General features: G+C 36.7%; 1 protein-coding gene across 1 annotated transcript in view; it reads left to right on the top strand.

Moving 5' to 3' along the window:
• Positions 1 to 22,260, top strand: part of LOC107725813 (dual 3',5'-cyclic-AMP and -GMP phosphodiesterase 11A-like) — a 55,419-nt gene that overhangs the window by 29,302 nt on the left and 3,857 nt on the right. Inside the window, exons 7-18 of the mRNA XM_016535213.1 lie at positions 1,796 to 1,863; positions 4,614 to 4,706; positions 7,184 to 7,234; positions 10,622 to 10,768; positions 11,092 to 11,199; positions 13,008 to 13,117; positions 13,243 to 13,333; positions 15,742 to 15,842; positions 16,441 to 16,518; positions 16,607 to 16,670; positions 17,075 to 17,149; positions 18,516 to 18,599. Of these exons, the coding sequence (XP_016390699.1) occupies positions 1,796 to 1,863; positions 4,614 to 4,706; positions 7,184 to 7,234; positions 10,622 to 10,768; positions 11,092 to 11,199; positions 13,008 to 13,117; positions 13,243 to 13,333; positions 15,742 to 15,842; positions 16,441 to 16,518; positions 16,607 to 16,670; positions 17,075 to 17,149; positions 18,516 to 18,599 (1,070 nt within the window). The remainder of the gene's footprint in view (positions 1 to 1,795; positions 1,864 to 4,613; positions 4,707 to 7,183; positions 7,235 to 10,621; positions 10,769 to 11,091; positions 11,200 to 13,007; positions 13,118 to 13,242; positions 13,334 to 15,741; positions 15,843 to 16,440; positions 16,519 to 16,606; positions 16,671 to 17,074; positions 17,150 to 18,515; positions 18,600 to 22,260) is intronic.

Raw genomic sequence — 22,260 nt, 5'->3', positions numbered from 1 at the left:
TAATTTCTACTTTAAAAGCACGGAGAGATCGCGATTGCACACATTCTGCGCACAAACAATATCAGAGTGAGAGGACAGGCAGTTCATTTGTATAAGTTAGGCCTTTTTGAGAGCTCGCATCCAGTTTTCTGCGATTACATGACTGTGTTCTCATGTTACAATAAAGCGCTCGCCACATTTGCGCGGGAATGATTAAAATTATGCGAAATACCTGCAATCCCGCGCGGACATTCAGACTATGTAATTGACAGGAGGCGGACGCGTGTCAAACTCACTGTCGGAGAGGAGAGAGAGATAGACGCAGCTTGGAAAAGCGGCGGCTTTCCGCTTTGACCTGTAATGTCTGTACAATGTAGTGATGCAGTTAGACAAACTAGGATATTTATATGTACAAATCAGACAGTGTTTACATAGAAAAAGTCTTAGATCTTTGAGTTCCGCTCATGAAAAATGGGGGCAAAAACAAAAGTGTTGCGTTTATAATTTTGTTCAGTGTATATATATACGCACACACACACACACACACTTAGTAATACTTGTCATAATGCCCAAACACACACACACACACACAAACAACATTTGGTTCCCACTGACATAGAATTCTCAAACATTCTCTAAAAATTAATTAATTTTTTTTCTTAATGGCTTTATATACTGTATCTGATAGCATTTTCTCCTAATATAATACAATATAATATATTCATATAAAACATAATATAATACTTATTGTAATAAGATTTATTTTATATACATTTAAATTAAATACAAAATTAAATTAATGCATTTAGCAGATGCTTTTATCCAAAGCGACTTACAGTGCATTCAGGCTATACATTTTTTATCAGTATGTGTGTTCCCTGGGAATTGAACCCACGACCTTTGCGCTGCTAATGCAATGCTGTACCACTGAGCCACAGGAACATTATATTATTGTATAATATGTATTACAACCCCATCCCCATAGAACAAGTTTCTATGAAAAAAAAAAACAAGCAACATTTGGCTCACACTGACATAGAATACATTATATTTAAAATAAATAAATAAATATTTTTTTTCTTTATGGCTTTACAACCTAATAACATTTCCTCCTTTATTATTATTCTTCATGCTAAATGACCATTTTTATCATATGAGGTGATAACCAGGCACCTCTCACTGTATCATGCAGCATATAAAGAGGTCATGTGACAACACTGTAGCATACAACTGTTTAGAGCATTTATCATTGCCTAATGCTACTCTTTCACATACTGTTTTTAAAATAGTAGGAGGTGTTTAGTATATACTATGCAGATGCAGTGAGCTGTGTAACTATATACTGAGATGATAACTGAACAACACCACTTGTGGTTTAGGATTACTTGAAATTATTTTTTATTCTCAGTCAGGCACATATCAGTGGGCTTTCAGGCGAACAGGCTTCTTCAAGTGATAAAAATGTTATAATTATGAGCAGTGTTATGGTAGAACCGTATGCGTGTACGTGATGTCCAAAGCGAGCACTACATTTCTGATTGACTGTAATGAGATGGTGAGGATGGGGGGAGGTGTTAAGTGTGTGAACGGGGGAGAGGGTTTGCACTTAAAGAAACAATCATTCTAATTACATACTAAAACAACAGCACACTGTTTAATTAGCCATGTAGAAAGAGAGAAAGATTGGGGGTGGGGTGAGATTCTTAACTCTTGAATCTCTCATCAATGACTGCAGTGCATTACTGTGCTTTAAAGGACCTGATATGGGTCATGAAACACAACATGCAATCTCACTGTCTTCACGTGTGTGTTGCAGGTGTGGCTCAGGTCTTGAACAGGTTAGATGGAAAACCATTTGATGATGCAGATCAGAGGCTGTTTGAGGTATGACATCGATGAGATCTCTTTATGAGCGCTTTGCAACCATCAAGCATGATGTAAGCGAACTTTACTGCAGACCAAACTATTCACTTCAAAGGGGTCCAAACACACACACACACAATCACACAATTAGTTCATTGCAAGGGTCTCAGAGCAGTTTGGGAGAATTATGGCTGATGTGTATTCTCCAAATGAACTCAGACCCCTCTTAGAATAAAATTGTTATTATAATACAATAATATAATATTGAAGTGGACCGGAAAATGAACCTTGAACCTTGGCCTTGAAAGTGGGCTCAGATGTTTGGGTGTGGAACCCATCTCACCTATTATATTATCTTGCAATATATTGAATAATATCGTAATTGTCACGATCTGCTATGGTGCGGGAACACGGAGCAAGGAACGAGGAGACCAAGAGTACAAAAACCAAGGAATTTATTAATCTTCACGGGGAATCACACGTAGCACGAGGAGTACACATAAACAATACCGGACGCTGGAGCACACACAGGGAACACTATTTATACACACAGGAGGAGGGGATGACGAGACACCCCTGGGAGCAATGAAACATCATGGGAAACACCTGGGACAAATTAAACATGGGAAAGGAAGGCACATGAGGAGCAAAACAACCACAAAACACGGAACAGAGTCTGACAGAACGCCCTCCTCTGGAAGGAGTGTCCTCACGCCCCATAACATCCAAAGGGGAGGGGGGGAGGGGCACTCTGGAGGTCCCTCAAGACAGCCACGGGACAGTGGGCCTCCAGAGCAGCACCCGTTCGGGGCGCCATGGCGGAGCAGGGGACTCGGGAGCCCTCCCTCCCTGGGCTTAACTGGGGATCAGGAGCCCTTCCTGGGCTTAACTGGGGATCAGGAGCCCTTCCTGTGCTTAACTGGGGATCAGGAGCCCTTCCTAGGCTTAACTGGGGTTCAGGAGCCCTTCCTGGGCTTAACTCGGGATCAGGATAGCGCTTAAGTGGTGCTGGCATTGGAGGGTGCTCTGGAGGAGCAGGCACAGCAAAACGCTTTAGAGGAGCTGACACTGGAGCGAGCTCTGGGGCTGGAGCCGACACTGGAGTGAGCTCTGGGGCTGGAGCTGACACTGGAGCGAGCTCTGGGGCTGGAGCCGACACTGGAGCGAGCTCTGCATGGACATCCGGCGGGCTTGCCACATTAATGTCCGGCGGGCTTGCCACATTAATGTTAAGTGGGCTTGCCATATTAACAGCCGGCTGAATTGACTCCGGAACTGCCGGCAGAGGGGTTCCGGATCGGGATCGGAGACTCTCCAGACACAGGATGACTGTCTCCTTCCAGTCGAGGTCGGTCGTGTCTGGGAGCTCCGTGGGATGATGGAACGTCATCCCGATCCGGAACAGCGTCGCGAGGGTTTCCCCCTCGAGGGAGCTGGCCAGGGCGAGCGGCACAAACGCCCTCGCGAAGACGATAGGGTCTGGGCTCGCTTGAGCCACTGTGATGAACATCGCTCGTTCCTCCATTAGGGCGGGGAGAAACGAACGGGAAAAAACTAAAAAGACTTTCAAAAACACGGAAAACACGGGGAAGGGATGCCGCTTACTCTTAGGTCCGGTATTCTGTCACGATCTGCTATGGTGCAGGAACATGGAGCAAGGAACGAGGAGACCAAGAGTACAAAAACCAAGGAATTTATTAATCTTCACGGGGAATCACACGTAGCACGAGGAGTAGACATAAACAATACCGGACGCTGGAGCACACACAGGGAACACTATTTATACACACAGGAGGAGGGGATGACGAGACACACCTGGGAGCAATGAAACATCATGGGAAACACCTGGGACAAATTAAACATGGGAAAGGAAGGTACATGAGGAGCAAAACAACCACAAAACACGGAACAGAGTCTGACAGTAATATAATATTAACAGTATTAAAATATTTATAATATTTTAGCACAGTTAGGGTAGTCGGAATTAACAGTGTTAACAGTCAAAGCTAACACATGAACTAATTGTTAATAATATTAAACATATTCATGACAATAATAATGACAGAATAATATGTTTATGCATAAAATACATATTATATATTACAATAATATACACTGAACAAAATTATAAATGCAACACTTTTGTGTCTAATCAGCACCTGTGAGGTGGATGGATTATCTCGGCAAAGGAGAAGTGCTCACTAACACAGATTTAGACAGATTTGTGAACAATATTTGAGAGAAATAGGCCTTTTGTGTACATAGAAAAAGTCTTAGATCTTTGAGTTCAGCTCATGAAAAATGGGGGCAAAAACAAAAGTGTTGCATTTATAATTTTGTTCAGTGTATATTTTCCGTACAATATACAGGTGTATGTGTAAAATAACTTCTTAAATTGATCCTCGGCATGAGTAAAGCATCTGTATTTTGTTTTCTATACACTATATGGACAAAAGCATTGGGGCACCTAGTCATGCAGTTTGCATTTACAAACATTTGTGGAAAAAATGGGTCGTTCTGAAGTGCTAAGAATTCAAGAGTGATACTGTAATAGGATGCCACCTTTACAATAAGTCAGTTTGTGAAATTTCATCCCTGCTAGATATTCCACGGTCAACTGTAAGTGGTTTTATTGGAAATCGGAAGCACTTGGGAACAGCAGAAACTGAAGCGGAAGATCATGTAAAGTCAGAGCGGGTCACTGAGTGCTGAGGCACATGATGTGTTAAAGTGTGTTACAGGACTTTCTCAGTCTCTTTCTCTCTCTTTAGGCATTTGTGATATTCTGTGGACTGGGAATCAATAACACCATTATGTATGACCAAGTGAAGAAGTCCTGGGCCAAACAGTCTGTCGCTTTGGATGTATGTCTCTCTGAAACACACACACTTCCAGACTGTGATTGGTATGACGTTTCCAAAGTGGTGGCAAATTAGTTGGAGATTTTATAATTGGTGGGTTGTTAGATTAGAAACATATGTCTGGTATGATGATTCAACACAAGCAAAGATGGGAGCATGTGATTGGTGGAATATTGACCTAGTTCCTGTTAGAGGTGGAGCTTTAATGCAAGAGCCAGAGGAGCTGTATTCACTCCTGAGTCCTGGCTCAGAGTAGATTTGACACTCAACCATCAGGGATCATATCACGGAAATCTGGATTTCCCTTGCTGCTTTGAGATAAGAGTTTAACATACTATGTAGAAAAACTGTAATGTTCACTACACAAAGCTTCCAGTTCATCCAGAACATTTATTGAAACAAAGCTGTCACACCCAAAAAACAGCCTGTTAAATTCAGTCAGTGGGTGAAAAATTATCAATTCAAACCAAATTATTACTGTGTTGGTGCAAGAAACCCTTGCTGACATTATAAGCAGATTTAAAATGCTATAAAAGAGCAGAATATGACCCCTTTAATGTAACAATGAAACAGTATGTGTTTACAGTCAAAACACTCAGCTGCTCTGTAGGGTTGGTGTTGTTGTTTTTTTAAGTTAAACAATAAACCTTTACAATAAGGTTCTATTACATATCAGTTAACATTGGTAGATGCATTAACTAACAAGCATCAATACATTTTTACAGTATTTATTCATCTTTAACATTAGTAATACAACTATTAATTGTTAGCTCAGGTCCATTAAATAATATTAAAAGATACAACATTTGATGTTAATTTCTACATTTACTCATAAATTATTAAAATTAATTGAGATTTATAATATTATTATGTTCAGTTCCCACTTGTGTCCACAGTGGAGACCACATTGAACATCTAAGATTAGTTTTATTTATAGCTGGAAATAAACAGGAAATTTGAGGATATAAAAGTTGTGATGTAAATTGAACACAACATATTTAATATTCACTTTTTCATGTCACTTAGCAAACAAGAAATTTACAATTTCTTTGTTCAGAATGTCACAGCACATGATGTTCTTTGGAACATCTCGGATCATCTCAGCAGGAGAACATGATCATCGGGTTTTGTTTGTGCAGCTTGAGTGCTGATGTTATTAACCCTGTAAAGCCTGACATATGAAATAATAGTCTTATTTTTAAAATGAAAACAGTTTATTGAATGTTTACACAAGACAGTAGGCTTTATAGGCTTAAAGCATGAGACAAACCATATATCAGGAAATTCTGACAATCATGTTAATTTTTAAATTCAACTTAAAAAAATTAACACTCTGATCAGTTAAGGTCAGAAAGTGCTGTTTTTTTCATGCATTAAAGGGATAGTTCACCTAAAAAATGAAAATTACCCCATGATTTGCTCACCCTCAAGCTATCCTAGGTGTATATGACTTTCTTCTTTCAGACGAATACAATCAGAGTTACATTAAAAAATGTCCTGGCTTACACTACGCCTACGTCCTACGTCCTACGTCATCCGTTGGAACGCCACTCTCTAGTGAACGCGTGTAAAACATTTAGAGGAAGCTAGAGATTACTGTTTATAAGGTTTTAAATATGGATATTTTTCTTACACAAACGCATCACTTTAATTCACTTCAGGAGGCCTTTATTAACCCACCGGAGCCGTGTGGAGCACTTTTTATGATGGATGGATGCACTTTATTGGGCTTCAAAATCTCAACACCCATTCACTGTCATTATAAAGCTTGGAAAAGCCAGTACATTTTTCAATATAACTCCGATTGTATTCGTCTGAAAGAAGAAAGTCATATACACCTAGGATGGCTTGAGGGTGAGTAAACCATTGAGCAATTTTCATTTTTGGGTGAACTATCCCTTTAACATACTTTAAAAAATATAGAAACATCTTGACATCAATAAGCAATGAATGTGAGAGAGAAAAAAATGAAACAGCGAAAGTGAGTATGCTCCGTTTATTAGCTGCATAACTACATTACAGTGTGTGCAGGAGTGAGTGTGAGCATTAATTGAGTTTTTGAAGCTCTTCTCAAACTAGAGGCATGCAGGACTGTTTTCTGTGATTAATCTGACAGTATGTATAGGGGTTCCAGATTGTCAGTATATTAATATGTAACAGATCATCAACAGACTTTAGCGGAGCTGAAATGTATGTTGCATGACCTGTAGTGCAGATCGGTTTCAGAATCAGACAGTCAGTATGTCATGAATGGACACCACCATCCTTTTCTAACACACTGCGCTCACATGACTCCCATCAGCCAATCAGAGGGATGCAGCACTGACTTCTTGTAGTGTCAGGGTTTTGGTCTATTTAAAAGCATATTCAGCTAGTTTGTTTGGCTCTCTATTATCTCTATGATGTTATTCATGTAACGTCCATATTATAAACATAAAATATACCTTTAATAATTAATTTTATGTGTGTGTTTTCCATAGGTGCTGTCATATCATGCCACTTGCTCAAAGACTGAGGTGGATAAGTTTAAGGTAAACAATAATGCGTTATTGAATCATGCCCAATAGTCTATATTTTATTGAGCTATCTGACATTTAGCGCTGTTTGGTACAACAGAAGCTTATAAAAAATGAAATAACCAGATTCATGATATATTGACCTCAGTATATCAGACTGTATTGTTTATGCAGCATGTATAATTCAGAACAAAACTATTCAATATCTCATCAGTGTTTGTGCATTATTGATATAGTCTCTGTGGAGTCTTGTTAATGAAAAGCCTCATTTATCATGGGTTCATTTTCTGGTGAAATGCTCATTTTTTAACGTGTTAACTGGATTTTGCCAGGAGCTCTTATAGCATTTCATTGACAAGTACCAGCATGTTTCCACAAGTGAATGAAGAACCCATTGCTTTGTGTGTACATTAATGAGGAAAAAAAATTAACTTAAATGATTTTAGCAAATGGCTGCAATATAACAAAGAGTGAAAAATTTAAGGGGGTCTGAATACTTTCCGTACCCACTGTATATATATATGTGCCACAAAATATATAAGCTTCCATAGCTCTCTCGGTCTGTCACTGTCATTATAAAGGATAAGTAAGTAAGGATGTTGGCTTTTATCTTGTCTTAAATGCGCGGCATGTAACAATGTACGCAAAAAATGTTTTTCGTTTCAAAGTTGTATAACTGATAGCACATATAAGATTAAACAACTGGTCACATGTGCTTACACTAGTGTGATATATTTGTTATCTTGTCCGTGTATAAAACAATATGTGGGTAAGACAAATAGACAAATTAGGACTCGGATTATTGAGCACATGAGTGCTATTAGAAGGAAAGATTCAATATCTCCCGTGGCTCGTCATTTTATCGAGATGTCCCATTCAGTTTTAGACTTAAAGGGTTAGTTCACCCAAAAATGAAAATTCTGTCATTAATTACTCACCCTCGTGTTGTTCGAAACCCGTAAGACCTTCGCTCATCTTCGGAACACAATTTAAGATATTTTTGATTAAATCTGAGGGCTCTCTGACCCTCCCATAGACAGCAAGGTAACTACCACGTTCAAGGTCCAGAAAAGTACCAAGATGATCGACAAAGTAGTCCGTGTGACATCAGTGGTTCAGCTGTAAAGTTACGAAGCTACGAGAATACTTTTTTGCGCAAAGAAAACAAAAATATCGACTTTATTCCACATTTTCGTCTCTACTGCGTCACTTGTAGATGCGCTTTGAACGTGGTAGTTACCTTGCTGTCTATGGGAGGGTCAGAGAGCCCTCAGATTTCATCAGAAATATCTTAAATTATGTTACGAAGATGAGCGAAGGTCTTACGGGTTTCGAGCAACACAAGGGTGAGTAATTAATGACAGAATTTTCATTTTTGGGTGAACTAACCCTTTAAGCTTTGTAGTTATTGAAAAGTTGGCACAGAACCGCAGAGAAGGGGAATTTAGAACGTAGACTTTTGCAGAAGGACTATATAGGTGGATTTTTGATCTTAAAAGTTTACACCCTTTTGGTATGAATGAAGATTTATCGTTGAATTGTTTTGTTTTTTTTATAATAATTTAAGGATATACTGGAGAAACCCGAACGAGTATTTTAGTATGATTTATTATATATAGAAACTGATGTTTAAAACTTGTATTGGAGTTATGAGATTATATTATTGATATATGCGTGTATGTATATTTTGTTTATGTAGTTATATATGGATTACTTTTGATGATTTTTGATGATTTACAAATGTTTTTGTTGTATTTTATTATGTTTTTTTTTTTTAGATGTATACATGTTTTTCTGTATCTTCGTGACATTAGATATATTACGGTAATACATGTTTTAATGAGCGCAGATGTTGCTTGGTAGCACATGGCACTGAGGAAGGGTTAATACCCGAAAACGTTCTGCACCTTTGCACTTTTTTGTACATATTTTTGTGACCTCTGAGCAATAAATGTAATAAGCCTTTTTGGCTGAATTTGGACGAGTGGGGATCTCTTTCATCTCCATATTTTTGTATATTTTGGATCTACGCACCCTACGTTATTTGCCTACTGGAGTGTTTGGCACTACAACCTTTTCTAATTGTGGATAACTAAAACTATTGAAAATGGTAATTGAAGCTAAAATAAAATAAAACAAATAAAAAATGAAAAACTTAATCTTTAAAAATGAAAATTAGAAATGTTGCTCTGGCATTTAGCATCGAAGTACTAAAGTTACTAAAACTTAAATAAAAATGAATAAAAGGTAAATAGACAAAAGCTAATAAAAATGACAAAAGTACTGAAACTAAAATTAAAAAGAAAACTGAAAATATAAAAACAACTATTTCAAAATATTAAAATAAATGCCATATTAATAGATACTAAATAATGTGTGTATGTGTGTGTAATAGATCTGTTTCATATCTGTTTCTTTTTTTATGGTGCTTTATTGTCCTTTTTGAAGCTTGGCTGTATGAATCACAGTCCATTTTTGTTGTATGAAAGAGAGCAGCTTGGACCTTCTGCTAAACATTTCATTTTGTATTTGATGGAAATAAAAAACTGTGGGTTTGGAGAGTAAGTGACAACATAATTTTCATTCTTGGATTGAGCAATACATTGTTTCAGTTGGATAGTCTCTGTAATAAGTGGGGTAAAAGCATCCACTGCAGTGTAATATGTCATGCTGGATGGTGAAAACGCCAGCATATTTTCGTTTCTTCTTCTTCTACTTTATGAGTACCGGGTATAAATAATTATATTAATAAATATCTACAATTAGCAATTGTTGACGTCACAGCATAACACACAGCTCCTCATGCCAGCAGTCCCTCATAAGATCTGTGAATGTGTGTGTGAATCTATTTGTAGTGTCTCATTAGCACGACTCTGAGCTTCAGTCAGCATTAACACACAAATTACTGAAAATCCTGACACTAGAATCGTTCCATTCACAGAGCATCTGTTTTAAAGCACTCAAGAGCAAACTCTGTCCTTTCTGCCTCCTGCGTCTCTCTCTCTCTTTTTTGCTACACACACACACACACATTCTCTCTCTCTCTCTCTCTTTCTCTCTCTCTTTCTCTTCCAAAAGGGACCATTTTGAAGAACATTTTAAAAATCTAAACTGAATCTGAACCACTGATGCCAATAAAGAACCTTTGTTTTTTAAGAGTGCACTGCAGGTTAATTGTTGAATGGTAATGAGTGTTCGTATGTTATAAAATCTTGCTCATGATTCATTCTTGGCATTTGAGCCCTGAAGTGTTTCACATTTACTCTCTCTCTCTCTTTTGCTCCACACACACACACACACTCTCTCTCTCTCTCTCTCTCTCTCTCTCTCTCTCTCTCTCTCTCTCTCTCTCTCTCTCTCTCTTTCTCACTCTCTCTCTCTCTCTATTGTTCTTTTCCTCAGGCAGCAAACATCCCTCTGGTGTGTGAACTGGGCATTGATAAACTATCGTTTGATGACTTCTCTCTGGATGTGGATGCCATGGTCACTGCAGCTCTGCGGATGTTTATGGAGCTGGGAATGGTGCAGAAATTCAAAATAGACTATGAGGTTCACACGCATTTATTTCTTAACTCAGCAATATCACACAAGTAAGAGTGCTGTTGTACTGAATATCAGCAAGGCTGACTGTAAGCCTGTATTCATTTGTAAAAGTAAAATTTAAAAAAAAAAAGTTGATATCGAGTGACCAAATTTGGCCAGTTATTTCTTATATATGTATTTACGACAGCGATAATAGTTCCAAAGAGCCAAACATCCCAGTATGTTATGTTCTGTTTTTCAGCACTCTTGACCAATCAAATTAGAAGACAGAAACTACTGTAGCTTTTCTGGCTGTATTGTAACACCACAACTCTTCTTTCTCTTTCTAGACACTTTGTCGGTGGCTGTTGACCGTGAGGAAGAACTATCGCATGGTTCTGTATCATAACTGGAGACATGCATTCAACGTTTGCCAGTGCATGTTTTCCATGCTGACAGTGAGTGACTTACTCTGTGTGTGTGTTTATTTGAAAGAAATTAATACTTTTATTCAGCAAGGATGCATTACATTGATCAATAGTGACAGTAAAGACATTTATAATGTTACAAAAGATTTCGGTTTCAAATAAAGCTGTTGTTTTAAGCTTTTCTATTCAGTATCCTGAAAATATATCATGGTTTTCACAAAAATATGAAGCAGCATAACTGTTTTCAACATTGATGATAATAGTAATGTTTCTTGAGCAGCAAGAATCATATTAGGCGATGCTCACAAATGTGTCCCAAATGTATGTAATTATTTTTTTTCATGACATTGTGAACTACATGGAATCTGATCTTTTCGATTCTGATTTGGGCCACATATACTGTATGTACTAAATCCGATTCAGCTCAGATGTTTTGCAGTGCAACCTCAGTCTGAACGGTCATATCGGGATTCATGCGACTTTCACGTCACTCTAGATCGACAGTCGTCATAATTTAAAAACTTTGCTGTCTTTCTCCTCATCTTTGTCCCGAATAATGCTTACTTCAGTGGCATCCGTGTTTACTTCAGTATGACAGAGAGCTTTATGCTGTTTTATTATCGTTCTTTGGCGCATACGGGTCAGTTCAGGACCTTGATCAGTTCACACTGGAATCTAATATTGGCCACATTCATAAAAGACACATTAAAAAATCTAAGCTTACACTTGCAGTGTAAACATAGCATTAGAATGATTTCTGAAGGATCATGTGACGCTGAAGACTGGAGTAATGCTGAACTGCTGTTGATTCTATTTACACTATGTTAAAATAACAGGATTTTCTGCTATTTATACTACTTATTGCAAATAATGGCAATTATCTGCACCTCAGTATTGTAGTACATTAAAAAACAGAATGCAATAATAACTTATTAAGTGTAAATTTTAATTCAAATTATTAAATGGATGCCACCTTATTGGGACAATAAAGCCCTCCCTACACCTACCCGATACTTTATTTTCAACTTTTTGATTATTTCCTTCATTTTCATTGAAAAGAAATGCTTGTTGTGATTTGATTTGAAATTTGAAAAGGGAGAAAAAAGTTTGGCAAAAGGCGGACTCGAACCCGTGTCCATCACGTCAAAATGAATACGACACACGTTTTACCATTTGCACCACTGGAGCTGCCGACTGTCTTCTGTCTTTTGTAATGTTGACTAGCCGAATCACATGTTGGTGGGCGGAGTTAGTGTAAATAGCCTCTGCCAACAAGGCAGGCTATTTGCACTTAGTGTAAATAGACACTCCGTATTTTAAAATGTAATCATATTTCACAATATTACTGTTTTTACTGTATTTTTGATCAAATAAATGCAGCCTTAATGAGCATTAGAGACTTCTTTAAAAAATACTGAAAAAATCGCCCTGATGCTATTAAAGGGGTCATATGACGTTGCTAAAAAGAACATTATTTTGTGTATTTGGTGTAATGAAATGTGTTTATGCGGTTTAAGGTTAAAAAAAAACATTATTTTCCACATACTGTACATTATTGTTTCTCCTCTATGCCCCGCCTTTCTGAAACGCGTAGATTTTTACAAAGCTCATCGGTCTGAAAAAGCGAGGTGTGCTCTGATTGGCCAGCTATCCAGTGCGTTGTGATTGGCTGAATTCCCCAAGCGTTTCCAAAGAGAAAGGAAAAATTGAAATCGCATCATATGACCCCTTTAATATTATTATCAGCATTAAAGCTGTGGAGTGTGTGTTCCTCAGCCTCTGGCTTAGTACATTTGCCACAGAAGTGTGACGGTTTGTTTATGTGTGTTTATTTGCAGACGGCCGGCTTTCAGGAGACTCTGACTGAGATGGAGATGCTGGCTCTGATAGTGGGCTGCATCTGCCATGATCTGGACCACAGAGGAACCAACAATGCTTTCCAGGCCAAGTGAGACTCAGTCACTGCTACTCAACCACTGGTCTAATACAAGTCTGGCCTCTTCATTATGTGAGGCTGAATGCTGGATTTCTTCACTTTGCACGTGAACAGAATGACATTTGTGTCTTTCTCAGGACGGGATCAGCTCTCTCTCTTCTTTACGGGACATCCGCCACACTAGAGCACCATCACTTCAACCATGCTGTTATGATCCTGCAGAGCGAGGTGAACTCACAGTCACCATGAAATCCAAAGTTCAGAATTTTTGTGGAATGTCGCAGTGTGTATAATAAATGATTATCCGGGCACATACATACATATTTAATAGTATGGACAAAATTGAGTCACGTCCAGCATATTTTTTCTCATTCAAGAAGCCGTTTTTCTCAATATACGCCACAATTGAGAAGAAAAGATGGGCGTAATTTCGTTTTCAAACAGTTAACAATGAATTATTTGAACTACAGTACAAAGTTACTACAAATATTAAAAAACTTAAGTAGAACTTAAACTATTATACAAATTAGTTTACTGTAAGAGTTTGCTAACAATTTACAAGAAATATCATTGTAGAACTTGATGCCAACAGTTTACAATGAGTTATAATTTAGAAACTGAGCCATACAACAATTTACCATCAATTCTATTGTAGAACTCCATCTACAATACTGCGCAAAGCTTACAATCTATAACATTCTTGAACTTAAGCCGTAATACAAATCAGTTTAAAATAATAAAGTAGGCAACCAATTTATTCTTGGTTTGCAAAAAAATATTATTATTGTAAACAACTCAAGTCAACTTAATTATACAAATAGACTTACTTTACAGTCGTTTTCATTCAACAACACAAACCGTAGAATGCAGTTTACAAGAAATTCAACTGGAGTAAATGTGCCATTTGTAATCCATTCCTATTTAGAATTTAAACTACAATAAAAAACGTAATGAAGTGACTACATCATAGACATCAAAAATAAAGACTTAAAATAGGTAGTGACTGAATGCTTGTATTGCGAAGACTTTCAGACTTTCACTTCATATAATCAGCTACACTAAACCAGTGCCATACAAGAAATCCTTTTAAGCACAGTAAATGAGATAACAAGGGAGAAAAAAGAGAGAGAGAGAGGTGAATAAATTACACTCTGTGGTAACTGACAGATGTTGACTGTGAATAATTGCTTTCTACAGATGCAGCGTGTTTATCTGAGTCACTGTAATTTGCATACAAATGAGTTTCGGTCATCATTTACTCAGAGAACGAGCGTGTCACTGACCAGCAGACAGACAAGTATTAATTAAGTTGGTCCTTAATGAAATGGGAACAGTTGCCCTGCTCTTTAATCTGGTAGGGGCAGATATAGCCTATCCTATTTCCCACCATGCTTCGCATTTACTGAAAAACAGAAGTTTACCGGAGTAAAATCAGTTTGAATGAGAACATCTAAATGACAACACCTTTGCTGAAAATAATTCAACTAAAGTGAAAATATTAAAATACTTTAATATACAGTACTGTGCAAAAGTGGTAGGCCATTAGTACTCTCACCAACAACAAAAAAATGGTTTTAAGTAGTGCTGGGCGGTATACCGGTTCATACCGAATACCGAAATAGGGCATTCTAAGTCAATATACTGCAGTATTTCCTCTCTCAATCAGTAGAAAATATGGTTAACACCCAGTCATGCATGAAAAAAAAATACCGTCATGTACCGTGAAACCGGTATAATTTAGAAAAATGCCATGATATAAATTTTTGGTCATACCGCCCAGCACTAGTTTTAAGCCAGTTAATTGATAAAAATTGTTTATTTATGGCATTATTTGTGACAGCATCCTCATTTTACAGCATTTTTACACAAGTGCCTAAAACTTTTCACAGTGCTGTAGATTTGCAGGGAGGTCTCTTGAAGCATCTTGGAGACGTTGCCACAGTTCTTCTGGATTTAGTCTGTCTCAGTTTGTTCTGTTTCTTCATGTAATCTCAGACAGACTGAATGATGCTGAGATCAGATCTCTGTGTGGAGCACTGGCTGCTGTCAGACAAAAATCTCACTGGATTATTACAATTAATGGCAAAAGGAATGTTTGGAAATGTAAACTGATATTTCCTACTGACACACTACAGCAAAATATATCAAATTAACTGGCTTAAAGCCATTGTTTTTGTTTGTAAAAATACTAATGGCCTAAGACTTTTGCACAGTAGTGTATATTTAATATATATATGTCAAACATGCCACTCAATAAATGTAAGGCTTTGTGTGTATGTGTGTGTTTGTCATTGCTTTTCTTAAGGCAGCATGAGGACTCTCACTGTTCAGACTTCACACAGACTTTTTTTTTTTGCGTGTTTAAATATCAGTTTATTTTAATCAGGCGCTCTGATATAAGCATGCGTGGGTGGCTTGAATTCAGAGTTACATGTTAAATAATGGTATATTCATACACAAACCCACTTTATATGGAAATGTATCCTGACGTAGGACTAGAGCATTTCAGAAAAGTACAGATATATGTTCGCAAACACCTTTAAATGGACTCTTTGCAGTGAAGAACAATATTTAATGACACCAAAAGGAATGAAAATATTCTTGTTTAATAATTTCCATTTTCCTTGTCTCTCTAGGGACACAATATTTTCTCTAACCTGTCTTCCCATGAGTATGGAGAACTCATGCAGCTCCTAAAACAATCCATACTGGCCACAGACCTAACACTCTACTTCCAGTAAGTACTGAAATAACACACATCTCGGTCTCAGTCGCATCAAATCAATTCACTATGAATGCGCCAAATCTTAAATATTAATCAGCACTGTTTTCAGCATTGGTAATAATACGTTTTGTAATAAATGTATAATAAATCATCTTTCTTGAGCAGTCAGCATATTAGAATGATTTCTGAAGGATCATGTGACACTGAAGACTGGAGTAATGATGCTGAAAATTCAGCTTTGATCACAGCAATAAATTACATTGTACAATACATTTAAATATATGCATATTTCACAATATCACTGCTTTTACTGTTTTTTTGATCAGATAAATTCAGCCTTGGTGAGCAAAAGAGAATTCTTTAGACACCAAACTTCTAAACAGTAGTGTATCTTTAATAAATGCCTAAAAACACTTGTGGCAATCTCTGCAGGGTTGTTTGTTGTTGTTGTTGTTGTTGATTTTGTGCAAGTGTGTGAATGTGTCCCTGCTTCACATTGCAGCAGTGATTTGGTGATGTTTGTAGCAGGTGATAAGTTTTCCTGACCCTGTACTGCAGCCATGTGGCTGCTCTGTGAACTGCACACTGCTCATGGAATTTTCATTCACAGGAACAGAAACTCCTTTTTTGAGCTGGTGAATAAAGGGGAATACAACTGGAATGTGAAGGAACACAGAGACATGTGCAGGTCAGTCATGTATATGAACATGCCTGCACAAACACACACACAATACCTTTACGTTTCTGATTCGAATTCATTTCTGAACTTCTCTCAGGTCGATGTTGATGACAGCGTGTGATCTGGGTGCTGTCACGAAACCCTGGGAGATATCACGCAAGGTAGATGCCCTTACCCACAATACACCACATTTCTGTGAGTATGGAAATTAATATCACTGACACTTGTTTTTTCCGTATTCAAAATAAAGCTGAAATAAAATAAAATATTGGACGTAAAATTTAGAAAATTAGACATGTTTCCTTGGCAACTACCTGAAATAAGTTCAAGTTCAAATACTAAAATAACTAAAAACTAAAACGGAAATGAAATAATATAAATCTAAAAAAATATATATATATACAATATCATATAAAATTACTAAAACGGAAATAAAAATTAAAATGAAAACTAAAAATACAAAAATAAAAGCTAATTAAAAATATTAAATACTACAATAGTACATGAATAATACTTAACGCTGCTGACACTAGTGTGTTAACGTGTGTCTTCTGCTTTCTCACAGGTTGCAGAGCTGGTGACTAGTGAGTTTTTCGAGCAGGGAGACAGAGAGCGATCAGAACTGAAACTGACTCCCTCGGTGAGGTTAACACTTTCAAATCAACTGCCTCTTTATAGAAGGAATGAATTTTTATTAGAATGCCTAAATTTAGACAAAAGTGTACAGCGTGTTTACATGGTCACGGCAGATCATGATAGAACTTTACAAATTGTTTGTTACAGTATGATCCAGTTATCTTAATATTGCATGAAAGTTTGCACACACACACACAAACTGCTACACACTCATCCACTTTTAAAAGGGAAATAGCTAGCTCTTTTCCCAGTATATTTCCCATTGCCCTGGATTCTGAGGCAGAAGGTAACATTAGGAAGTCTCGGGATGCCACAGCTTTGAAGCTCTCTGCAGAGACGCTCGCCTCAGGTTAAAAGTCTTTTGCTCACAGTGTGTGGGTGTTAGCATGATATATTCAAACACGGACCCTCTATCTCTGTGCTGCAGCCCGCGCTGCCACACACACGCACACACACACACACACACACACACACACACACACACACACACACACGCGCACACACACACACACATTGTGAAAAGAGCACAGGCATTATCAGCTACAACAGACAAGTGCATTAAATTAATTGTCTTGAAGGCAAACATTAATCAAACAACCATCTATGACCATCTAATCACATCTGTAGGTGGAGATGGTGAACAATATAAAGAAAAACACATGAAAAGCTGTGTCTGTGTCTCTGTTTACCACAATAAAATGTTATTGCTCAGAGGTTGCGCTTTTATATCTCTGGATATTTAATGGTAATTCATTTATGTTTCTTTGAAGTATCAACTTTATCTCAGTTGTTTTTTGAACAGAAATAAAAATAGATACAAATGAGACGCTTGTTGAGCTACAGTAAGAGTATAGTGGATATTTCAGTTAAATTATTTCAGTGGGTATTTCACTGATTGCAGATAATTAAATAAAATGCCACTTAAGTGTTCACATTCACGATTGTTTCTTAACACTTAAGTGCACTTTGTTATGTCAAATTAAAAGTTTTACTTCAAAGTACATTTTAAATAATGAAGTATTAATAATCATTTGTCATGCATAATGAAATTACATATAAAGATGTACTTAAGTCCTACTTAAGTGGGTCAAAAACTATTTAATAAAAAGTATTCATTTTAAATATATTTTTTAAAAGTATATTTTTTTCTGTAAGTTCTCTCTTTAAAAGCATGCTAAAGTGCACTTCTTTTTCACAAAGGTCTGCATTTGCTCATTTAATCTCACTGCTGTCTGAGAAACAACTGAAATAATAAAGGTTTCTTTTCATTTTCTATAGATAGGGACACTCCCAAACTGATTTGTGTTTAATAAATATTTATTAGTTTGTATGTGTGTGTGTGTGTGTGTGTGTGTGTGTGTGTGTAATAGGCGATATTTGACCGAAACCGCAAAGATGAGCTGCCAGGTCTACAGCTGGAGTGGATTGATGGAATCTGTGCGCCGCTGTATGAGGTAATGATTTCCCAAAATGCAGAATCAATACAGTCAATGAAAACTGACAATAATGTGAAAAAAATCTTGCATAGAGAACAGTCAAAGAGGGTTTTTACACAAACCTTAAAAAAAACATATTTATTTATACATATAACTTAAAGCTTGAAGTGTGTCATTTCTGCCACATTAGAGCCACCAAATGAAATTGTAAAAATAATTCTATTGGATAGTCAAAGATAGCTTCACCCCAAACACACTCGATTTGTCTGCACCGGAAATCCAGCTACGAATGACTGACTTGTAAATGTCTCTGCATAATATATTTTTTTAAATAAATGGAACAGTTTATTAAACCTTTAGACAAAATCTTAAAGAAACATCAGGCTTTATATAACAGAATATGGAGCTCATACTTTAGGAGAAAAAGCACCTCAGTTTTATTCAGAGACCCAAACGGAGTAAAAATGTGCAATTTGGTGCAGATGTTATTGTTTATATGGCCAAAAAGTAAGATGACAGTCTGATAGCTTGTAATGTAAATCATTAAGATCTTAATAATAGTATAAGTATAGCAGACAACTTACATAAAATGCATATAAATATCAGTTGTCACTTTATATCTCACAATAATATGTGACCCTGGACCACAAAACCAGTCATAAGGGTAAATTTTTTGAAATTGAGATGTGTACATTATCTGAAAGATGAATAAATAAGCTTTCCATTGATGTATGGTTTGTTAGGATAGGAGGAAAATATTTGGCCGAGATACAACTATTTGAAAATCTGGAATCTGAGAGTGCAAAAAAATTTAAATATTGAGAAAATCGCCTTTAAAGTTGTCCAAATGAAGTTCTTAGCAATGCATATTACTTAGGACAATATTTGGTCGAGATACAACTATTTGAAAATCTGGAATCTGAGAGTGCAAAAAAATTTAAATATTGAGAAAATCGCCTTTAAAGTTGTCCAAATGAAGTTCTTAGCAATGCATATTACTAATCAAAAATTAAGTTTTGATATATTTACGGTAGGAACAAGATTACAAAATATCTTCATGGAACATGATCTTTACTTGATATCCTAATGATTTTTGGCATAAAAGAAAAATCTATAATTTTGACCCATACAATGTATTTTTGGCTATTGCTACAAATATACCCCAGCGACTTAAGACTGCTTTTGTGCTCTAGGGTCACATATGTCTTTAAGATGATATTTAAGTCCTTGGTTTTATGATCAAAGCTCTGTAGTTTTAATGTGACAGTAAAACATATAATGCAGTGAAATGCATTGATCATGGAGAGATGAACAAATAAACGTTCCTCAAAAGCCTGATGGATCATATTTGATACATTGTAATATGATTTTTCTAAAAAATGATGTGTGGTTAATCAAGTAAACCTAAGCCGCTTCAGTCCAGTAAGTGCCATTCTTGAAATATTACAATATAAACTAAATAAGTTATTCATAAGTTTACTTTATAAAAATTTTTGATCAAAGTTTTGATCAAGTTGAATATGTAGAGGCCTTAGAAATGTTTGTATCAACTATGATACAGTAGGCTTTATAGGGTTAATAGAAATATTCACAATCAATATTCACACATTTTCATGGACACAGTTGCCTCAAACATTCCCTCTTTCCCTTTTATTCTGCCTGTATGAACAGAAATATCAGTCTAGCAGGCCGGATCTCAGAGACAGGCGTAATGCGACGTCACACACACTTAATATACTCTAATTCCTCTATCAGCCTTCATCCTCAAAGGAAGACAGAGAAGAGAAAGCGTAAAAATGTTGTGAATTACAACATCAAAACCAGATTTTTACAGTTTCCGAAGAGAATTAACCTCTGCCACAAGGCCAGGGTGGTTGCTAAGGTGATCTGAAATGCAGTTGCTAGGGTATTCTGGCTGGTTGCTATGCCATTGCTTTGCTACAGTAGGTGGTTGCTAGGGTGTTTTAGGGAGTCCACACCAATGTCTGTGATGTTCTGCTCTCTAAGCATGAGGGTGTGGATTTGATCAGATCACTGACAGTAAGAATGAGCAGTGACAGTGTTGCTTGCCTTAGCAAATTATTACATTACCACTATGTCTAAAGAGAATTTCTCTTTTCATTCAGTTCTTATTTCAAGTGTATTTAGAGAGCTTGGTTTAAAATCACTTGCATGTATGAATTAAATGAAAAGCTGTTATAGGCAGAGCAGGTTTCTTCATAGCTTTTGCCACCCTGTGTGTGTGTGTGTGTGTGTACCTACTTAACCATCACCAAAAACCTCCATTTGGGGACGTCCTCATTTGTAAAAATATATAAAAATAAAGTAAACAAAGTTTTTTTGAAATTGTAAAAATGCAGAAAGTTTTCTGTGAGGGGTAGGGGTGGTTTAGGTTTTAAAAAGTGTATAACTATCTGTATATAAAAACAATAGAAGTCTATGTAATGTCCCCATTTAGATTGCTTTGTGTGTGTGTGTGTGTGTGTGTATAACATTTATTTGAATGAATTATTCAATCGATCTCTCTCTCTCTCAATTCAATTCAATTCAATATGTGCTTTATTGGCATGACAATTGTTACAATGTATTGCCAAAGCATAGTGTTTACATTGAATCTAAAACAGATATGTATTAAAAAATATATATATATAAATAAAATAATAATAACAATAAATAAATAAATAATAAAAAATACATGCATGTATATATAATTAAAATAGACCAAATCAACATTTACTATTCTATGAACAATTTAAAATTCAGTGGTGTGTGTGGTGTGTGTGTGTGTGTGTGTGTGGTGTGTGTGTGTGTGGCGCATCACTGATTTGTTGACTCCTCCCTCTTTTTGTGACAGGCATCAATGTATCGTGCTGCTAGTAAGATACAATCTTGTTTTTCACCTAATAAATATTGAAGTTGTGTTTTCTTGTTTAATGTTTTGAAGCCATGGCACAGTATTTCAAATTTGGGATAAAATGTCTTTCTAATGTGTTGATAGTTGGGGCAGCTGGTGAGGAAGTGTTGCTCTGTGGGTACAGTAAGGGCAGATGCGGCTCTCTTTGGGCAGCCAGTGCTGTCGATATCTGCCCGTCTCTATATTCAGAGTACGATTGCTCAGTCTGTACCTCGTCATTTGTCTTAATTTACAGTCTTTCACTGTACTCAGATAATCTGCAGTTGTGTAATCTCTATTTAGGGCCACATAACATTCAAGTTTACTTTGTTTTTCTGTTGTTTCAGTCCAAGAAGTTAGATAATTTTCTTTTTGTGCTATTATAATTTGGTTGGGCCGAATTTTGTGGATGAATATTCCAGAGTCCTGATGCTGGATGTTGTTAGTCATGTTAGTTTGTTTTTGCAGCTTCAGGACCATCTGAATCAGGGGACTTTTTTCAGGGTTCACTTCATGGTTTTTAAGGGTTTTAAAATGGTAAGAGTTGGGGTCACTCATTTTTAGATGTTTGCTAAATTTGATGGCTCGTTTCTCAATGCGCATTAGTAGAGGGTATTGGCCTAATTCTGCCCTGCATGCGTTGTTCGGTGTGTTCCTCTGTATTCTGAGGAGACTCTTACAGAACTCAGCATGCAGGGCTTCAGTCGGATTTTTGCCCCATTTTTCGAATTCGGGGTTTAGGAGAGGACCCCACACTTCACTGCCATATAATGCAATAGGTTCTAT

This window comes from Sinocyclocheilus rhinocerous, unplaced genomic scaffold, assembly GCF_001515625.1.
Source record: "Sinocyclocheilus rhinocerous isolate Xijiao unplaced genomic scaffold, SAMN03320098_v1.1 scaffold1568, whole genome shotgun sequence".
Taxonomy (NCBI): domain Eukaryota; kingdom Metazoa; phylum Chordata; class Actinopteri; order Cypriniformes; family Cyprinidae; genus Sinocyclocheilus; species Sinocyclocheilus rhinocerous.
The sequence above is the reverse complement of the archived record's forward strand: the minus strand, read 5'-3'. Positions and strand labels throughout refer to the sequence as shown.